The sequence below is a fragment of the Coturnix japonica genome, chromosome 3 (assembly GCF_054131305.1).
Source record: "Coturnix japonica strain WE chromosome 3, WE-NBRP24, whole genome shotgun sequence".
NCBI lineage: Eukaryota > Metazoa > Chordata > Aves > Galliformes > Phasianidae > Coturnix > Coturnix japonica.
In genome coordinates, this window is record NC_140665.1 from 43,043,039 (window position 1) to 43,062,827 (window position 19,789).

The 19,789-nt window shown below is 35.2% G+C and overlaps 1 protein-coding gene across 3 annotated transcripts in view; it reads left to right on the plus strand.

Moving 5' to 3' along the window:
- The window catches only part of PRKN (parkin RBR E3 ubiquitin protein ligase), a 597,077-nt gene that overhangs the window by 111,180 nt on the left and 466,108 nt on the right, over nt 1-19,789 (plus strand). The window contains exon 1 of one of the 3 annotated variants that reach the window (XM_085541383.1): nt 14,093-14,173. The exons of the other annotated variants lie outside the window; for them this stretch is intronic. Within the exon in view, the coding sequence (XP_085397509.1) occupies nt 14,171-14,173 (3 nt within the window). The 5' untranslated portion in view covers nt 14,093-14,170. Of the gene's footprint in view, nt 1-14,092; nt 14,174-19,789 lie in introns of those variants that run through there. 3 annotated transcript variants of the gene reach the window in all.

Consider the following 19,789-nt stretch of genomic DNA (forward strand, 5'->3'; position numbering starts at 1 on the left):
GATAACCTGCAGAATCTGATAACAGCATTTGATAAGACTAAGTTCTCAACTACATAACACTATTATTAACGTAGTCACCACCATTAAGTAGATATATGTTTTTAGCAGCGTTGAACCAAAGCTTGCATGTTGCTTTCATAGAGATCTACGTGGCAGTCTGGAATGTGGCTAGTTTTGCACATCACTGTTGCCACTGCAAGAAAGAGATGGTCTCTTTAGTGTTGCAATTATCTTGTAAATAGCAGATAATATACCAATGGAAATGTTTCCTCAATAGCTATAGGGATTGTAGTCCCCCACTATTATATTGTCTTTGCTTTACTCCTAACCATCATATTTGTAATTGTCAGGGTCATGTAAACATTTAGAAAATGATTCTGCTTTTCCTTCTATTTTTTCTGTTTTTCAAGCTTTCTCATTTGTGTTAATTGAAAATGTAAAAGGGAAATTTGTTCCATAGCTGATTAGAGTTGTCATCATAAATGAATCTCTACTTCTGCAAGGAGCGGCTTTGATGTTAAAAATAAATAAGTAGATTTCTAAAAAAGCGAAAAAGCATTGCAGCATAATGACTTCAAATGCCCTGTTAAAGGAAATAATGTTGGTCATAATTGGAAAAAATAATGCTAAGACAGGTGTTTAAAGAGGAAAAAAAGGCAATTACTTTAGAAGTTACTATAGTAATATTAGATATACAATTTTATAAATATATATTTCATTAGAGTAACCCTCCATAAATTTACTCTTATGAACTATAAAAGCCTGATGAAGAAATAAATTTGAACTGTTAGAAAATAAATAGAAATCTGTAATGAGCAGAACAATAGAGCAATTTTCTCTCCTCATTTAGGTTAAGTAAAATCCACCAGGAGTACCTGTGACAGAAATTATATAATTACAGCTTGTTGTTTTGTTTTTGTTTGTTTGTTTGTTTGTTTGTTTTTAATATCCAGAGCAGTTTTTTTCTCCATATAAAACATTTGCTTTGTTGATTTGGTGACTGTTTTGTCTTTTACTATCCTGGCATCAGCACGTGACTCTTTCCTTCTCCTTTCCCTGACCAAAATACTAACTGTACAGGGAAAGCTTCCCAGCTAGCATAAAATGATGTATATTCATCCATGGAAGTATTGATGTATCTCTTCTTCCTTAGTTTAGTGATAAGGAATAGCTTAGTAGTATCCCTGAATGAATTGATCAGTGTTTTCTTTGCTTCTATTTATTTTGTTAATATTGGTTTTCCACAGTTTATGTTATTTTTCCTGCTTTTGTTTCTGCCATCCCCAATCAATTCCAGCTCTTTAAAACCTTGTTTCCATCCAATATCTTTTAAACCCACTTATAAAAATAATTGTTCTTTTTAATCTTTTTCTTCTGTTTACCGGTGTACACAATAAAAGGAGAAAAGCTGTCTTGTAGATCAGCTCTATCTGATAGTGAGCAGACATTTCTGATTTGTGACTCATATTGGGTGACAAGTTTCTGTTGACCTCCGTGTTTTCTGATCTAACAAGAGTCTGACAGATCTGTAAGAGGCTGTAGAATTCCAAGGTTTCTGCAGGTAGTGGGAGGGCTTTGTGGGATTGTCTCATTTCAGACAGCTCTGTTCATGACAGGTAAACAGCCTAATAATCTTCTGAGGTACTGGACTTCACGCATATCAGCATATGAGTTTGTATATGTATGCATGATAATACATCAAAAGTTATCTCCTTATTTTAGGTTGTTTTGAAAAGATATGTAAGTGTTGGTAATTTTTTGGTTGATGAGGTTACTAGTCTTGTGAAGGCATGTATGTGATAGCACATTTGCTAGCTTTATGGCAGATATGAGATAAAAAGTGATACTGATAATAAAACATCTCTAAGCTTCAAAAACCTTTCTAATGCAGTTTTTCCATATTAACTATTTGGCATAAAACAGTGTGATGGAAATATATAAAAGTTTTATCGTCATGTATTAGGTATGCTTGATATACTGAAGCTCTGCCTTTTGGATTTGTTTTTTTATATAGCTCATTCCAAATTATCCAGTAAACATATTTCTACTGTATTACTTCAGCATTTTTACTTTGCAGTCTATCTTATCTTTCACAGTACTTTGCATAATGCTACCACAAAACAGATAATTGTATGCAAGTATGTTTAAGTACAGGAAAAAAAAATAACTAGTTTTTTAACTAACAAACATCGTATAACCTTTATTCCAGCAATACTTTCATTTCCCTTGACAGCGATTTGGGGTCTTTGTTTACTACTTATGTTACAGCAGTGTATTTATTACTACAGTTTAAGCATGTGTAGTGTCTGAACATCAAGAGAGAAAGAAACAACCATTTATCAGAATTACCAACTATTATCTGATTTTTACAATAAAAATATCTCAATAAGGACAATTTGTAACCAATTGGATATTTTAATTTATTTGTTACTGGAAACCTGATTCTTTTTGAAAGTGTTCTAGTCCTTTTTTCTTCATTAATAGTGAAAACTATTGTGCCTTTCTTCTGAATGTATTGAGACTGTTTTTTTGTTTTTGTTTTTATTTATTTTTTTTTTTTAATAATGGAATTTTAATGTAATGTTTATCTAATTTTTGTTTCTGGGCAGAAAATAGTAATGCAAACTTACTTTTCTCAGTCTAAATTTTTCATGTCTTTAGAATATTAAATATTTGCTGAGAATATTAAATATGAAAAAGAGAGAGAAGAACTGATGCAACAAAGCAACAGAATAATGGAGGGAAGAAACAATACGTGTAGAAATATATGCTGTGCATGATGTACATGTATGATGTACTTGTTCCAGATTGTGTTTCAGAAGGCTAGAAGGGCATTTTAGACAAACAGGGTTCAGGTAGACCTGAAAGATTAGATAGAGAGCATTATGCTTTCTTACATGGCATTGATTAACTGTGAGTGAGATTAGGTGATCAACTAAAGAAATTATGATGCAGCAGGGTTCAGGATGCATCTGGATGCATTCCACTAGGAAAGAAAGCCAGACGTAAGGTGGGAGTTCAAGATATCTTAGAGATGACTAGGAAAGTAAGAAAACCCAAGGAAATGGATTGCAAAGTATATGAACCGACAGCACCTACTGGAAATGATGTTTAAAGATACAATTTCAAAATTTTCCAGTAAGTTGTGGAATTGGGAATTTTCAGTATGGTAAATAATTTGCAATGCCAACTTGCTTGAAGAGAATGCAAAGAACAATATTCAAGGCATGGCACCTAAAATAAGAGCATGCGTTATTGCCTTCAAAGGAAGTATGATAATGTGCAGAAGTCCACCTGTAGTGAAGGACTCACTGAGTTATCATGGTGATTACTTAATGATAGCATTGAATAAAAGTAACAAATTCTCATGGGCAAAACAGAGGTCTCTTCAAAAAAAATTTAAAAGGCCAATATTTTGCACACTTTTTAAAGAATAGGGGGAAAAAAACCAACAAACAGCTCAAAATACTCAATGTTGCTATTTATAATAAAGGCAGCTAATGCTAATTACTGTTTTATAATTCATTGTGGCAACCGAAGAATTACAGAATGCATAATTGAATGCAGTTTTAAACACCTCATAGAAGGCAGGATTTGAGGAAGCTGAACCAGCAGATGTTGATTGTTGGGCCAGATTAACAACCAGAAATGTTGGATTTCTAAGCCAGGTAAGCACTTAGACTTATTAGGAATTAGAATGAAGAGTGCTAATTTGGATCTCAGGAGAGTGGAGAAGCTGTATGCAGTAACACATTACTGTTAGTACCTATACTATGATTTGTGAACTTCCTTTTCAGAGGACAATTCTGTAAATGCCATCCTTTATCACTGAAGAGGTAATAAAAACAGCATCCCCAGAAGTGTTCATTTCCAATGGAATTCATTGCTGATCTCATCTATTTAAGCGAATGCAAATAGAAGTTCACTCTTCTGTTTCTCTGAAGGATTGATGCATTTCTGACTGGTGAGCACTGCCTGATGTCAGTCTCCCCTCAAAAAAATGGAATGGGTTCATACTTCAAGTAGCCACAGGATTTAATCTTCATGTGTCTTTTAGTATATGTATGCCAGTTGTAAAGTAGTCTATGAATTACTTATCTCCTGATATAACTCAAATCTCCTAGAAAAGTTATTTTCCTATTAAAATGAAGTATTGACTTTGTTGATTCCTATGGGCTATAAAAAAATAAAGTAAAATAAATGAAAAAAATTGCTACTGAAAAATAAATGGGATATAGAACTTGAGAGAACTTTAGGATGGAATATAAAACTTAGTTTGCATTTCTGGAAACTGTCATGTGTACAATTGTTTCCATGCATTGGGAGATGCGCTTTCTCTATTGTAAAGTAGTTTATTGTGCTATATTGTGTTGTGTATTTATAGTTAAAGCTAATCTTTCTAGCAGCAGAAGGCAATAACAGCAGAAGGCAATAATATATACTAGCTCACAGCAAGGCCAGCATCCACGGTTTTGAAGCTGTACTTTACTGTGTAACTTGGTGTAGGGAACTTGCTGAATCAGGGGTTCACATCTGATGATCCCCAGAGGTCTCTTCCAGCCTCTATGACTCTGCAATTCTGTGATGTTGTATCAGATGCTATCAGTCAACACTAGGTTTTCTAGTGATATTTACATAACAAAAGGCACTGGAGTTTAGGAAAGAGAGGATCTGAGAGAGGCATTAACTTTCCTAGAATGAGATGATGTCCTTTTGAGGTTTGTTTTGTCACTGGACACTTTGTGGTAGCTTCATTCAGTCCTTTTTTAAAAATGGCATTGGCATGCTGGCTTTTCAAAAGATGCTGTAAGGGAAGTGTCATGGCTTGAAGTGCTTTTGAGCACCTGTGGAAAGGACCTGGTCAGCCCAGGTGAAGGCAATTCAGCTGTGTGACCTGATGGAGTGGAGCCTGGCTGCACCTCTCCTAGACCTCATTTAATGGCTGGCTGCCGCTGAAGAAGGATCTCTTTCTGGAGATCCCTTCTTGGTGATGGTTTCCACTGTGAACCTGGAATCTTCTGATATGGGTGTGCTATCTTCTTCCCTTCCTTTATATCACTATTCTGTTGTGCTTCTGTCATCACTCCTTTGTTGTAATGACTTTCCCATCATACTGACCTGTTCTATTGCTATAGATGCCTAATAACAGTGTGTGAGGGCTTGGGGCTGAAGGATTGTGTTGTGTCCTGTCTTCATTATAGTATAGGGAAGTGGCTGAAGTGTGTATTTTTATGTACCTGTGATTCATTAATCTTCATTGGACTGTATGTTATTTTGGAGAAGACAGCTTTTATTTTCATGACTAAAGCATAGCTTTAAGGAGTAATCTGTTTGACTTTGCCAAGTTGATAAGTTGTCTGTGTTTGTCAGGGAAAGTCTGTGACATGTAGTTATATTTTGATAGAAGGTTTTTGTAATTATGAACTCTTTTCACTGACATATTTACATTCATGTGATTTGATTATATCAATGTGTATTAATTCACTTCCAGCTTTTCATCTTGTTGTGTATGAGCTGCAAGAAGCACTGCAAACTGTAGTTATAAGTCTGCCAGAGAAACTGCTTGCTTATGCTTGTGTGTTGTTATGCATTTATTCCTATTATCATTAAACAGGTCTTACAGCAGTATTATTGTGTGGGTTCTTTCTTGTGTAGTCAAGAGATATTGATTGTATTAGAAACAAGTACTCTTTCTGGTCATACTACTTATTTACTCCCTGTTCAGAAATTTTATTTATTTTTGGTTGATCCTGGAAGTGTTTGTTGTAGTCAGGATTTCACCCAGTACTGAGCTCAGGCTGATGGTCTGAAGTCTGCCCTCCCCCCCCCCCCCCCCCCCCCACCTTGACCTGATCAGTAAATTTAACTATTAATGAAACGGATAGGTGTCTTTGTCTGATCACAGAATTTGTTTTGGTGTCTCCTCACTCTTCTACATGTGAAGTAAATGATCTGTAAACAGTTTGAGTTTTGAATGGATGTTCTGCAAACTTCATATCAGATAACCGGGGGTGAAAAGAGGTCTTGGAAAACATGTAAGACTTAGTCTGATGTTACAGATATTGTTTATCATGAGGTGTGGTTATATATCTGACTAAATGTTCGGTTGTTGGTTTTAGATCCCTCTAAACAAATTTTTTATCAACTACATGTAAAAAGCTGCTGAAATCTTTTAAGTGAGTGTGGCAGTTCAGAATGACAACGTGTATTCTTAAGTGTCTGTTAAACCTAACATAATTATGAAAGCTGGAATATCTAAAAATATGTCCCTTAAAAAAGCCCAAGCAACTGTTAAATTCATCCTTGTTAATGTTATGATTCAACATTACATTTGGACTGACGTATTTTATGGCTCATTGTACTTAATTCAGAATTTCCGGTCTGCCCTAAGACACGAGTAGCAGAAGTTTCCACTGAAGATTAACTGGTGGTCAGTTTCATGTGCAACAGTGAGGAAATATCTGAAAATTCATAATTATAATGTGTTGCAGAAAAAAATATATTGACATATAATTGTACAATACTGATTTAATTGCAGCTGCAGATGGTGATTGGTTTCAGTTTCACATAATTATTATATTTTAGATGCCATTCTTACAAAATTATTTGCTTTTCAAACTATATATAGGACATAATTTTCTTAGCAAAGTAGTATGTAGTTCATTCAGTTTTAGGTTTCAAGGCAATTTAATAAGCTGTATTGCTATGAGCATTTCTTACATTCCGTAAAGCATATTGATTTTGTAATACTTGGAATATTTTCTAGAGTTTTCTATTTTCTCATAGATTTTTAGCCACAAAGCAACTGTTTTATTTGCCCTAATGAAGGTATTGTGAAGATTTGAGCAGGAAACTTTGCAAATTAATAATATTTACCGGGGTTTTAAGTGTTTATCTTAATTGCATCTATTACATATTTTTTTCAAATTCTGAATAATGTTGGAATCTATATGAAGATTCTCAAAATGTTCTCTAAGATACTGTATACGTTCTTGTATTTTTGCTAGGAAGTTCCTGTAGGAATGGAAAGTAAGATGTAGTCTATGGGGAGTCAACTGCATGATCTGTTCAACAGTTGGAATCCCAGTAACTGCAGAAAAAGAAACAGATCGGGTGAGAGATTGCTGCCTTTTAATGAGTGAACTGGGCTCAATACGTAGACACTGATGGAAGGGATAAGCAATGATAATGAGTATGTTTAAGCAAAAATATAAAGAAGTTAAAAATTTTATTAGCAATTATGACATTTAAGACCCCTTTGCAAACCCAAAATATGTGATTTAGGAATGCTTTTTAGTCAGCATTCTTTAGGGTAACTGTTTTTGTGTGGTTTTCATAGAAGTATTACCATAAAGAAAAAAATGTAGGGCATTTCATATTGTTATTCTTAAAATGTACTGGTGTTGTTTTAATGTTTTCTTTTTAAAGTGTCCAACGAAAATGAATGTTACTTGTTTCAGTTTGGATTCTTTTCATGTTTCAGAAACTAATGGTATTCAAATTCTTTGTGAGCGGGACAAACAAAGCTTTTATGTGGGAGTTGCATTGTTTGAAACTGGAAGCAATCATTTCTTCTTTCTTGTCTTTTATGCTGATTTTCAATTACTGATGGTTTTCAAGAGATGATGATATGTAATCAAACTTCAGAATGTAATACCTTGTCCAATTCTAGGCTTTGACAGATAGCGAAGGACCGAATGAAAAACATAGATTGGTATACTCTAGATTTATCTAATGTAAAATTATCTGTGAAGAATATTTTCCTAAATAGTTATTTGAAATGTGTCTTTAAGAAAACACAATTGTTCAGAATGAGCATGTTCAAATATTGAATAATTTGGAAATATCTGGAATTCCACATCCTTAATCAGGCATTTTATAATTTTGTGACAGCACTGCACACTAGAGTCCCAGTCCCACAGCCTATAAAGACTAAGAAAGAAATAACACTCTGGATATATATATATATACATATATGTCTATAAATATGCCTTTTAGCCTGTCTTAGAGTCTAATAAGCTGATAATATTTCAGTGCGTTTTGCTGCAATTTTTTAATTCATAGGAATAGAGGCTTAGTAAATGCCAGGAGAAGACTAGGTTAGAAAATAGCGACATTTCTGAATATGATATCTGGATGTATTTTAGAAAAAAACAAGATGATTTGTTGCTGAATGTTTGCTAACTCTTTCCTAAACTAATAAATGTTAGCTGAGTTGCTTGCACTGTAATCCAATTGCCCTCCACCTCAAGAAACACTAAGCTGTTCGTGCTATTTCCTGACTTCATCTTCAGTGTATGATATGTTTTTTCAGTTAGTCTTGTAACTTATTACATGAATTAGACAACTATTGGCTCTATATTGGAAAATATTTTCATTATTTGCACTATTACATGTCTACAATTTCTTGAGATATGCTGTGTTGGAAGTTTGGGTATTAACCTCAATTCATTGACAAGCAAATATGAGGAATATACAGATTTCAGGAAACTGTTAAAGAACTTATAAAATTGTCTGATTAACTGAAAGCTATTGCAGTGTTGTGTTTTGAGGCAATCTACATGCCACAGGTCTTACCTGGACAAAGATATGCCATATGTGGCATACAGTAATCAGTCTTAAAATATGCTCTTTGCTAATTTCAAACATGTTAAAAAAGTATTTTTTGTTGATATTCATTTACAGAATGCCTTATTACCTTTCTCTGACATTAAAATCTTCTTCCGTAATTTCTCTTTGGTGCTTCTTCCCTTTTCAATCAAAAGAAGAAACAACAGTCGAATAGGAACAGATTTTTTTCTTGCACCAAACACTGTAGATTATTTCAAAGCAAGCACGGGCACACAGGCTGTGCAAGGCAAAGTGTGAGTTAGGATTTTTCTAGAAAGCTAATAAGTACTCATGTTCTTTTAAGTAAATAACTGAATGTAAGGGCTAAAAAACAATGAAGATGATTTTACTAGGGCTATCTGATGGGCTCTTTGGTCCAGTTTAGGAAACCTAGCTGTTAAAAATTGCCCTTCTGATCTCAAGATGTACGTTCCTTGGGCATGCCCCCAATGATATTGATGTTGTCTCATGTTCCCTTTTTTCCCCTTAGCTGGGCCAATCCTAAAAGACTTAGTTGTTTTCTTAGACTCTCGCTGTTTTCCTTGAACCTACAATATGTGGATTTTTGGTAAATATTTTGCCAGTTTGTCAAAAGCGTGTTTTTCTTAAGTAATTTGAAATTACTTACTACTTAAGTCAGTGTAAGCTCTCATTAGACGATGATTGGAAAGTATACAGAAAAAAAATGCATTTTTTGTTACATACTAAAAGTCTTTCTCTACTGATGTGGGTTATTGTCTGTGTGGCATAATGCTTTTACTTATTCAATCATTTCTAATAGGTAGGCATTAACACCAATTAGTATCAATTACTTCTTAGTTATTTGCAAATGTCAGGGAATAGAAATTCTGTAGTCTTCCTTAGTATAACAAATACTAATGCATGCAAAAATACTATTACACAAAGCATTTAAAATATCCAAGTATATTTGATGGAAAACATTTTTTGTTAGTGTATCTGCTTATTCTCTTAAAGACTTTTCCTTTCCATTCAATACTGTGGCATTACATCCAAATTCTGCAGTTAGCAGACAGTAACTTGTTGGTTATCACACACTTGTGTATCTTGCTGATTTCAAGGACTAGCATTCCCTTTTTACAGTGCAACTCTGATTTGTATTATATGTCTCTTGGCATATTCACATGTTGAGAACAGAGCCACACGCTACTTTTTCCAGATCAGTCAGGACCACCTCCGCAGATAAAGAGCTAAGAGGACCTCTACAACAACCAGCTTGAGCATTCTGTTAGATGAGAGAATAAAGACAAACGTGCCCCTACTCAAAGTATTGCTACATCTATGATCTATAGAAAGGCTGCCAATCAATTAAATTACAGTTTTAGAAACAGGAGATGAAGAAACAACCACTGGAAAATTGCCACAGCTGTCCTTCTTTGTTCTCTGTCTCTTTTGCAGTACAGTGAGTTCTATCTAGTCTGCCTCTTCTTTCTTTGAGACACAGAAAGTTAACTTGCACATGATCAAACATCTCAGTTGGAGAAGGTCCCACTGGGGTCTGAGTGCAGGCATTATTAATATAGGCTTCTGTTTCTTCTTCCCCTTTTATCTCACGTGAATTTAAACTTGAAAAGAAAAATCCATTGCTTGCAAAACATTTATAAACCAATCCATGGCGTTTGTTTTTGTTTTGTTTTGGTTTTTTTTTTTTTTTGGTGAGTAACTATTCTAGGATCATATATAGCCACTTCCTAAGCCGCCTGTTCGACAGTATTATCTCTGCTAAATGAAATTTCTCCTCTGTCGGGGCTCAGTCGAGTTAGAGAGCTCTCTTAGTTTCTTGTAGCATCAGAATAGTGTGTTTATTGTGTTACCATTCACTTACAAATAAGACATTCCTGTTCCTCTAACAGTTTCTCCAATCAGTTAATTGGTCCCAGCTTCTCCCAAACAACAGTGATAAAGGATGAAAGGTTTCTTAAGAATAATAGGATTAACAATGCATATCAATTGAACCTCCTGTCCACCCTTAGAAGCAAACAGACAATGCTTGCTCTTTGTCTCGCACTCTGGTCTTCCAGGGTTTCACAGTGATAAGGTCTACCAAAGAGACTGATAAGCTCTTTGGTGACTTGCTCACAGTTACATCTTCCCCACACTCCTCAACGCTAAAATGCTGTTATTTTACATCACTTCTTTTGAAAGTATTATTTCCCTGTTTTAGGATATTGTTGAATGGTTTTATGAATAATGGGGGTGGTATTTTCTTTTGCTTCACTGAGAGCTTAAGTTCCCAATAGTTCACTTTTTCTGGTTCTTTCATTAAGATAATGGTACCAGTTTTAATATGCTTCTAAGCTGCTCTAGCACACAGCATAAATTCCAATTTTCTCTTGTAGTATTAAAAAATGTTACTGTATTTTGATAGGCCTGTGATTACAGCTCTTTATTATTACAAAGGAGACATGAATTTGATTCTCATTCTTGTCTTGTTCCCTGAAAACTAGTGAGAAGAATCACAGAGATTTCCACATTCCCCACTGATTCTGTATCCTCTCAGGAAGCTGCATTAACTAATTCTTACATGCTGTTCAATAGTCATCATCTTACTGGATGAAAGTTTACTTGGGATGTAGATTAGTATAAAAATTGCATGGAATATTCCTTCTTAATCTACACCCTCTATGTGAAAGTGTTTTGTACGGCTAAACACTGCAGAGTGGTGGCAAGTTCCCTGGGGCTGCAGTCCTCCTTTATTAATACGGTCTCTCTTTATAACTTCTGCAGCCATTCTTTCCTATGCATATTAGCTGTACCCATCACCTGCTGTGACATTTCAGACATACTACCTTGAAATTCTCTCATCAGTAGCATTTTTGGTGGAAATTGTACACAGAAGGGCAAGTCTAGAACCTGTTGTTAAAGGAGAAGTTCTATAGAGTAAATAAGCACACGCTCCAAATTAAATACAAATGCACACAGCACAACACAAGTGAAAAATGACAACTTTTCTTTATTCTTTTTCTGAGTTCAGGGATAGGTTCAAAGCCTGAAATGCCGCACCTTAAACCTAACCTACATCTTTTCTTGTTAGAAAGTCACATTAAAGTAGTTTTTACCTTTCTTTGATTTTGGTGGATTTCTTTAGGAGGGTAATACTTGGAAGTTATGTGCTCTGTTACTCTCAAGGAGCAATTTTCCATTCAAATGAATGGTGTCAAATTTTTTCTAATTCTGACTGTTGTTTAAATTATTACAGCCTAAGTAGTTTCAGCATTTAAAGTAAATCAACTGTGATTTCCAAGGGAAGAGTAAATGGACCCAAAGGACTTTACAACTAGAAAAAAGTCACAGTGGAATTTGAGCAGTTTCTGAAGAAATTAAAAAACAAAAAACAATACATATAAAATGATTTGGTATTTAGACTGCTTAAAATGGAATTTAAAAATAATTAAAAAGTGGGATTTTTTTCTTAAGTGTGTATTTGCACAGCTGTAAACTGAGAGCCACTAAGTGTAGTTGTTCAGAAAAAACCACAGCTCGATTATGCAGTAATCTTATTTTCAGTTATAATGTATTTTGTCAGACATCCTGGCTCAATGAAAACTGCTCAGTCGAGAAGCTGTTTTCAGTTGCGAAAATAAAATTAGTTCGTTTCTTCTGTTTATAGTTGCATAACACATACACCTTGTGAGAATAAAATTCAGCTGTGCTTTCTTGCTCTTTCGTAACTGAATTCTATACATTAAATCCTTTATTTCACTTTGGATAGATTTGTTTAGAAACATCTTTGTAGAGAAAATTGTAAACTTTGTTGGTTTTATTGGATTATTGATTTATAAATACATTTATTAGAGTAAATTTCAGCAGTCCTGTGAGCTAGAAAACTTAAGATACTTAGCAGAACAGAAACATTTCAGCATACGGTTGTCTGCTTTGAAATGGTGTTACTGAATAACAGTAATTTGGATGTTTCTGTTCCAGTGCCCCATCATCCTCATATAATTTTTTTTTTCTTATCTAGGTTTATCATCTTTAGTTTAAAGCATTTACACCTTGCCCTATACAGGAGGAGTTAAGTTAAGGAGTCCTTCTTAAGCTTGCCCTTATGCCCCTTTATAGTATTTGAAGTCTTTCTTCTCCGTTCTTACTGAGCCCAGATTCTTCAGTCCATTTTCAAAGGAGCAGTGCTCTAGCCTTCCGGTCATCTTTGTGGTCCCCTCTGGACTCATGAGGTTCCATATCTTTCTTGTGCTGTGTCCAGGTCCTGGATACAGTATTGCAGACAGAGTAAAAGAGGACAATCACATCTCTTGCTCTAATGGCCTCATTTCTTTTGATGCAGCCCAGGATGTGTTTGACCTACCTTGGAGTTTCTAAAGGGGTGTTTGACTCATGTAACCTGTAAGGCTAAGGGAGATCTTTGTGGATTCTTTGTGGTCATCTGAAGTTGTTTTGATTTATATTTCAGGCTGCTTTAAGAAGAGTTCCATCTGAAATTAGTAAGTTCCTATAAATCAAATAATGACTAAGAGAAAAATGAGTTATAATCTAGTCTTAGGAAGAATGTTTAGGAGTTGCTTTTCAATTCATATGCGCTTTTTTTAGAATTACATTTAAGACACAACTTGTTCTTATCCTTGTTATTGTTATTAAATATTACATTATGGTTGATAGTAATGTTTCCTATGTGATTATGTTGGCCCGCAATATCGGAGGTGGATATTGATAGTATGGCAGTAAAGGCTGAACATTACCAACAATATTCCTTTATATTTTGTTGCCATTTGACAGATAGCAGCAGTGGGGCAGTCTGACAGGATGAATGGCAAGTGAACACAGTCAGGTGGTGGGTGGTGTTTTTCAGCAGTGGTGACAGCGGTGTGAAAGTCAAGCCACGTTCTGGACAGCCATGCAATTTTTAAAGAGCATATTATGCAAGGTCTTGTTTGTTACTGGCAATAATACAAATACTGAGGGGAGGTCGGGAAGGGTCCAGGTTTTGCCCGGTTCCCTGCGTGGGGATGGCGTGGTTGGAACCTTCCTTCCTCCCACAGCCCGCAGGTGAGATTTGGACTTGTTTTTCTCCTTGTTGAAACTCTCTGGTTGTTGTTTAGTGTTACTGGGTTCATTAAACTGCCTTTTTTTTTTTTTTTTTTTTTTTTTTTTCCCCTCCTAGATTCCTTCGCAATCTCCCTTCCCCTCTTCCGGAGCACACGTGGCTGTGTGGCTGTGCCTGTTAGAGAGGGGAGGTACTTTGTTTCTTCACTCCCGGGTTTGTTCCTGCTGTCACGCAGTGAGCTCTAGAGTGAACTCCGTGACACCAACGCAGCAATTTGTATTTGGATTGAAGGGCAGGAAAGTAGTTTGTGGTCTACATCTGTGGAAGAAGCTGAGGAGTCTGTTATTTCCATGCTCTTTTCGGTCTTTGCCTGCATTAGCAGTTGCACTTTGTTCTTAACTTCACCAGTATTTTACATTTTTAAGGGCTGGTAAAACTGTCATTTAGCAGGAGACAGATCCCGCTCAGAAGGCCTGCCCTGTTAGGTAGAGATGGAGCTTGGGCCGCCTCTGCCTCACTGAAGCAGATCCATTAAACCAAATGGTGAGCACTCTACCCGTTTTTTCAGATGTTAATGTATAGCCATCATCAGCTGAAGCATCTGCTAAAATGTACTTGGCATTTGCACTAAGGACAGCATCACTTTAAAGTCCTGCTTTAAATTTGATTCCCCAAAGTGTTTTTGTTTTTTTAAAAGCAGAGGATGAAATTGCTGTTTGCATTTTTGGAAACTAAAGAAGAATAAGGTCTGTGTATGTATTCTGACTGATAGTTGGAAGAGGGGCTGAACGTGCAGTGTGGAACAAGAATCAGGAGACTTTGCTAAGGATAATTATTCTGTTTTGGGTTTGGTGCTGACATGGCAAACCTGTGAGATGGTGAAGAAGCAGTGTGTGGAAGTAATCAACGAAGGCCAAATCAGTGCTTGGTGCTGCTATGAGACTTGGAAGATGGGGCAATTTATTAAAATAAATAAAAGTAAAAACAGGAGAAGAATGGAATTATTAGTGTGATGTAAGGCTTTTTGTATTATTTATTTATTTCCATTGAAAAGAAAACCAAAAACAACCCAAACCCATCTGCTTATTTATAAATTACTGCTTTCTGTAGGATGTTAAAAACTTATTTCATATGTTTGGTTACCTACTTGATTAATACTTAATCTGTTTCATTTTTGTATGTAATAGAACCTCAGAAAAGTATCCTGAGAAGCAATAGCAAAAAATATCATGGTTGCTGAAATCCATTCTGTATCTGAAGGGAAATATTTGGAGTGGAATCCAACATGGTATATTTAAAAAGCAAAACAAAACAAAAACCTAACACAATAATAGTGGGAATTTGTTTCCAACTTATAACTTTTTTATTTACACTTCTACAGTATTTTTTTTTACAACTGTCACAGCATAACACATCATAGCAATAAGTGATGAAACTAAAAGATCTAAGCCTTTGGTGTGGCATCAGTTTTATAGCTTCATATTTAGAAGAAATCTGTACAGTGGAATAAACATTAGGCTCACTTTAGTTCATAAACAAGCAAATTCCATTTTAAGAACGCATTTAACTTGAAATAACAGTTTTAGCTATAGCTGATTATATATTTTTTCCTAATAAAAACATGCAAATGTAAACCAAATATAGCCTCAGTTTTCTGGATGACCGAATGTGCTGCAGGGTTGGAGCTTTTGACATTACTGCCTTCCTGATGCCAGTTTCTGGTTCCACTTCAGTTAAATATTTTCCTAGCAGTGTTACCCCCTGGCATCTTAAAAAGGCATCCACCTCCTGTTACAGAAGGATGGTTATTTTTTTCCTTTAAGAATATGTTAACTTTGAAGAATAAACAATAAATGTATTTTTGTGCTTCTCCAGTTTTCTTTTTTGGTCTTAATTATCTTTGTAATAATGCAGTTTCTTCAGACTATCTTATAAGGGCTAAGGTCACAACTAATAATGTTATGGGTTTGTGAAATGCTTTCAAATATCTTAATTATGGTGATGACTTTGTGTTTGCAAAATACAGTCAACCTTGTTGAACACTTCTTATTAATTGCATTGATGTCAGCTGCGTATAAATAATTCATCTCCCTTGTGCTCCATGATTCCCTCAAATCTATGTGTTTATATAATTCAAATTTTATTCAGATTTGTGCCAAAAGAATGTAACTTTGGCTGCAAAGTCAAGCACTTTCAAATCAAAAATGGCATTTTTATAGCTGTCAGTGCATTGATTCAGCTTCCTCCTGTATTCATCTGGTGGACTGTGTGATGTGCTAGAAAAAATAGTGTCCAATGGGGTAATTAAATTTTAAATCACAGTGCAGAAATATGAATGTAGTGAATGAGAATTAAATTTACACAGGCTGGGTAAGTCTGGCATTTCCCAACTTGCAAGTGCTTGACTTTGTAACCACCGTGTGCTTACAAAATAGGCTATTGCAAAGAAATCTTAATTTCTTTGAAGAGACAAAAGAAGGAAAGCTGTGATAGAGGATACTACTTTAAGCTGTTATTCTTGCAGCATCTTTAGTTATGTTGGAAACACTGATTCTTTAACTGGCCAGCTATCCTCCAAGCTACTTTTCTCTCTGTATATTAGTTTGCTGCTAATCCCAAAGGGCGTGAGAATGTATTGTTACAGATTTCTCATTGACTAATCAGACTCCAGTCCTGTGTCCAGAGGTATGGATTTTGGCTGTGTTGGAAGTCTGGGCTGCCTGAGTTAAGTGCTGAGTTATAATCAAGTGAAAATGGGATCATCTGACTGGCAGCCCTAATTAGGTTGTATTTCCTCTTAGAAAATACGTGGTAGGAATATTTTTAATGCAGAGCGGCACTTCTCCAACTAAAGAGGAAAAGAGAAAAAAAAGAACACAATATCCACAACAGAGAAATCAGTATAGTGGGAGCTAAAAGGTGGCTTAAGACAGAAAATGTAGAAACTCTCTTTACCCAACTGAAGTGAAAAAGAGGAATATTAAGAATAGTGACGCTGGGGTGTGAATGCATATATCAGCCCTTCCCAAAGTTCACATGAAATTTCACGTTTCAATTAAATCTTGGCTCATAATTTGAAAAACTCGTTCACTTCTTGCATCCTATGAATTTTATGATACTTTCTCCTTTTATCACCTTCACTGTGTGAAGAAGGGTTAGTTGCTGGCTGATGGGTAAGAGAAAGTAGGAAAGGACAGAAAGATCCATCTGCTGAATAAGAAATATGTGTGCTACTGTTGCATGATAAGAGGTTATTTCTGGTTACGATTTTTTTTTTTCTTTTTTTTTTTTTTTTCTGAAAATAACAAAGGGAGTTGAAGCCATCAGGTTTTGTCTTTTTCTTTCTGAGGAAAAGTTTGAGATCTGTACCAGTGCCAACTGTTGGCACATTTACATTCACATAGAAAATGGAACTATTTATTTCATTCTTAGAAGGAAAGGGAAAGATGTATAATTTATGTGGGCCAGGAAAACATCTTGAAGTGATGTGGATGTCTAATGATTGGCTGTGGTTCAAAAATGTTTTGGATTAACTATTTCTCTTGTCATTTTCCTTTACATATCTGCATACTGCATTCACTCAGCCCAGCATTTTCTTTTGATTTTTTTTTTCTTTTTTCTTTTCTATTTTGTGTTCTTTTGAGACATAAATAGGGTGCAGAATAATTGTCCAATACACATGCAGGGAGGCTTACTCTGCATTTAGAAAGTTGCTGGGCTATCTGTGAATTAAGATGTGAATAAGAGTATAAGAGGATGGGTGATTCAGCAGCGCTGATAAAGTCCTGATGGAGACAGAGGTCTTGTGGCTGAAGAGTTAATCATTCTTTCACTGATACTCTATTCAAAGCGTTCAGTTGCCATATGATCTGGAAATTTTTAAACAGCATAAGACACTTAAAGGTATTTGCTTGAACTTGTACCTGAAATTGCTGACAAAACCAAATTTGTCTATATTCCATCCACTGGAGGTCCAAGCAACAAACTTTTGATGTAAAATTTGGACATTTAGGAGGAACCATATGAATTGAGCTATTTCTGTACTCAAGCTAATCAAGATTGATTTTTGTGGAGGTAATTTCTCTAGAGTAACCTGGTAATGTAGGCCCATTCCTTAAAAGGTACTTGAGTAAATGAAGAAGCTCTGTCTCCCTCCTCATACTCTAGTTCTACTGACATCCCGTCAGTAGAAGGTCTGTTAGACTGTTTGCATGGTTATAAACATGTCTGTTTGTTCAGCCACTCTGTTGGAGGGTAAAGGCAAGTTGCCTGTGGCTGCAGTGCTGAAGGGTGCACAGGTACTGTGGTCATTTTGGAGATACCTTTGGATCTGTGTACTGTCAGCTCTTTTAGTATCTGTCCTCTAGGGCTTCTTCTCAGGTAGATTTGGTCAGACTAGAGTTAACCTCTTCAAAGAACACTTAATCCTTGAGTATTCTCTCCCCTTCTTTTCAAAAATACAACTAAATATCCCATAGAATCATGGTTTTACAATAAACATGCATGATACTATTTGTGGCTTAGGATTCTTTCACAAAAACTTTCAATTCATGATGCACATTGATAGCTATGAAAGAGTATACACACCCCTCAGTAGCTCCTTGGCTGAATTTTGTAAGTGAATGTATTTAGCTGAATTATGTCCTGGAGAAAAACAAAAGGGCAAAGCTGCAAATCTGCTACTGTGCTGGCTTTCCTATTGAACCTTGAAGGCGTGTTCCTGCTACGCAGTGGTACCTTTACAGCCAGGTCCCAAGAGTTTGCTGCTTCTGGTGTTTGTCACTGATGAACAGAGCCATTGAAAGCTGGCTGTGTCAGCAATACAAAACATTGGCCAGAAGCCTACTAGTGTGATCCTTTGACTGGCTGAGAGAAATACTTGCACTAGAAGGATTTACTGATCACTCAGTTTAATTGGTTTGCTCAAAGGCAGCAGTGGCAGCATTATGCAAACAGGAGGCAGGAGTGAGCAGTTTCCTTTTGCTTGCTTTGTAACTTGTATAGCATTCTAATTCAGTGTAGGCTCCTGACAAAACTAGGCTTGTTGGACTGCATAACTTAATCAGCTAGAAGTAGTCTACTCCAGTAGAGATACCTGTTTAAAGAAAATAATATAAAATGTCATTAGCTGTAAATTCTCTACAGATTTCTTAATTTTTTTTTTAATGAAAATTTTGTTCATATTTTCTAAAAATATACTATTTTTTATGACAAATAAGCCATAATGTTGGGTTTGTTTGTTTGTTGTTCTTCCCTGGGTATGTTTTCTCTCTAGGTCTTTTCTGTCTGTTTTTTAATAAGATACCATAATTTCAAGGTAAAAATAATAAATTAGATTTCATTAACAAACATGAATGCACTGCGAAGGTGAAACCTTAATGTTACTCTAAAGCTGCAGAGCACAGGCTTAGTATAATGGGTTTTTTCAACAGTTTTATATGAGTTTTAGATAAAAAGGACATTTAGAAAGTAATTATTAAGAATGACATTTCTTTTTTTTTTTTTTTTTTTTTGAATGCAAATAGCTATGGAGCATCTATTGACTGACATCTGTATGTAATCCTACTTATCGGATTTAACTAAATCTCTCTTTGAAGTGTTGTTAGACTGAACTCAAATGCTTTCATGAAATTTCACATTAGATAATAAAGGATTTTTCTAGTTTGTCATTTACTGAATAAAATGTATAAACTTAAACTCTTTAACATGTAAATAGAAATGGCAAAAATCCCACTTTCAGAATTCTACTTTGTGATTAAATCATTGTGTGAATGTCTTGAGAGTTACTTCATTGTAGTTACTTATAGTTTATACTTTCTAAAGGGCAATGCATCAGAAGACTCTTGTGAGCAAATATTGACAAAATTAGAGTTTAATCAGTGTACTGGGTTGGGTTTATAGATTTTTGCCAGACTTTATATCTTTTTTTTTTTTTTTTGCTTGTGTTAACATTTTTTTTTTCCCATTTCATAATGTTTTCCAGCATCACGTGTTATTTTTTACTTTACTTTCTATTGATTAGTAAGTGAGTAACTCTGTTGGCACCGTCTTTCCAGTGTATTTCTAATTCGTGATCTGTTTATTTACCTTCTTTTGTATAAAATTTTGCCATCAGAGTGTTTCCGTTTTATCTATAATTGTAAATATGGATTTCAGTTG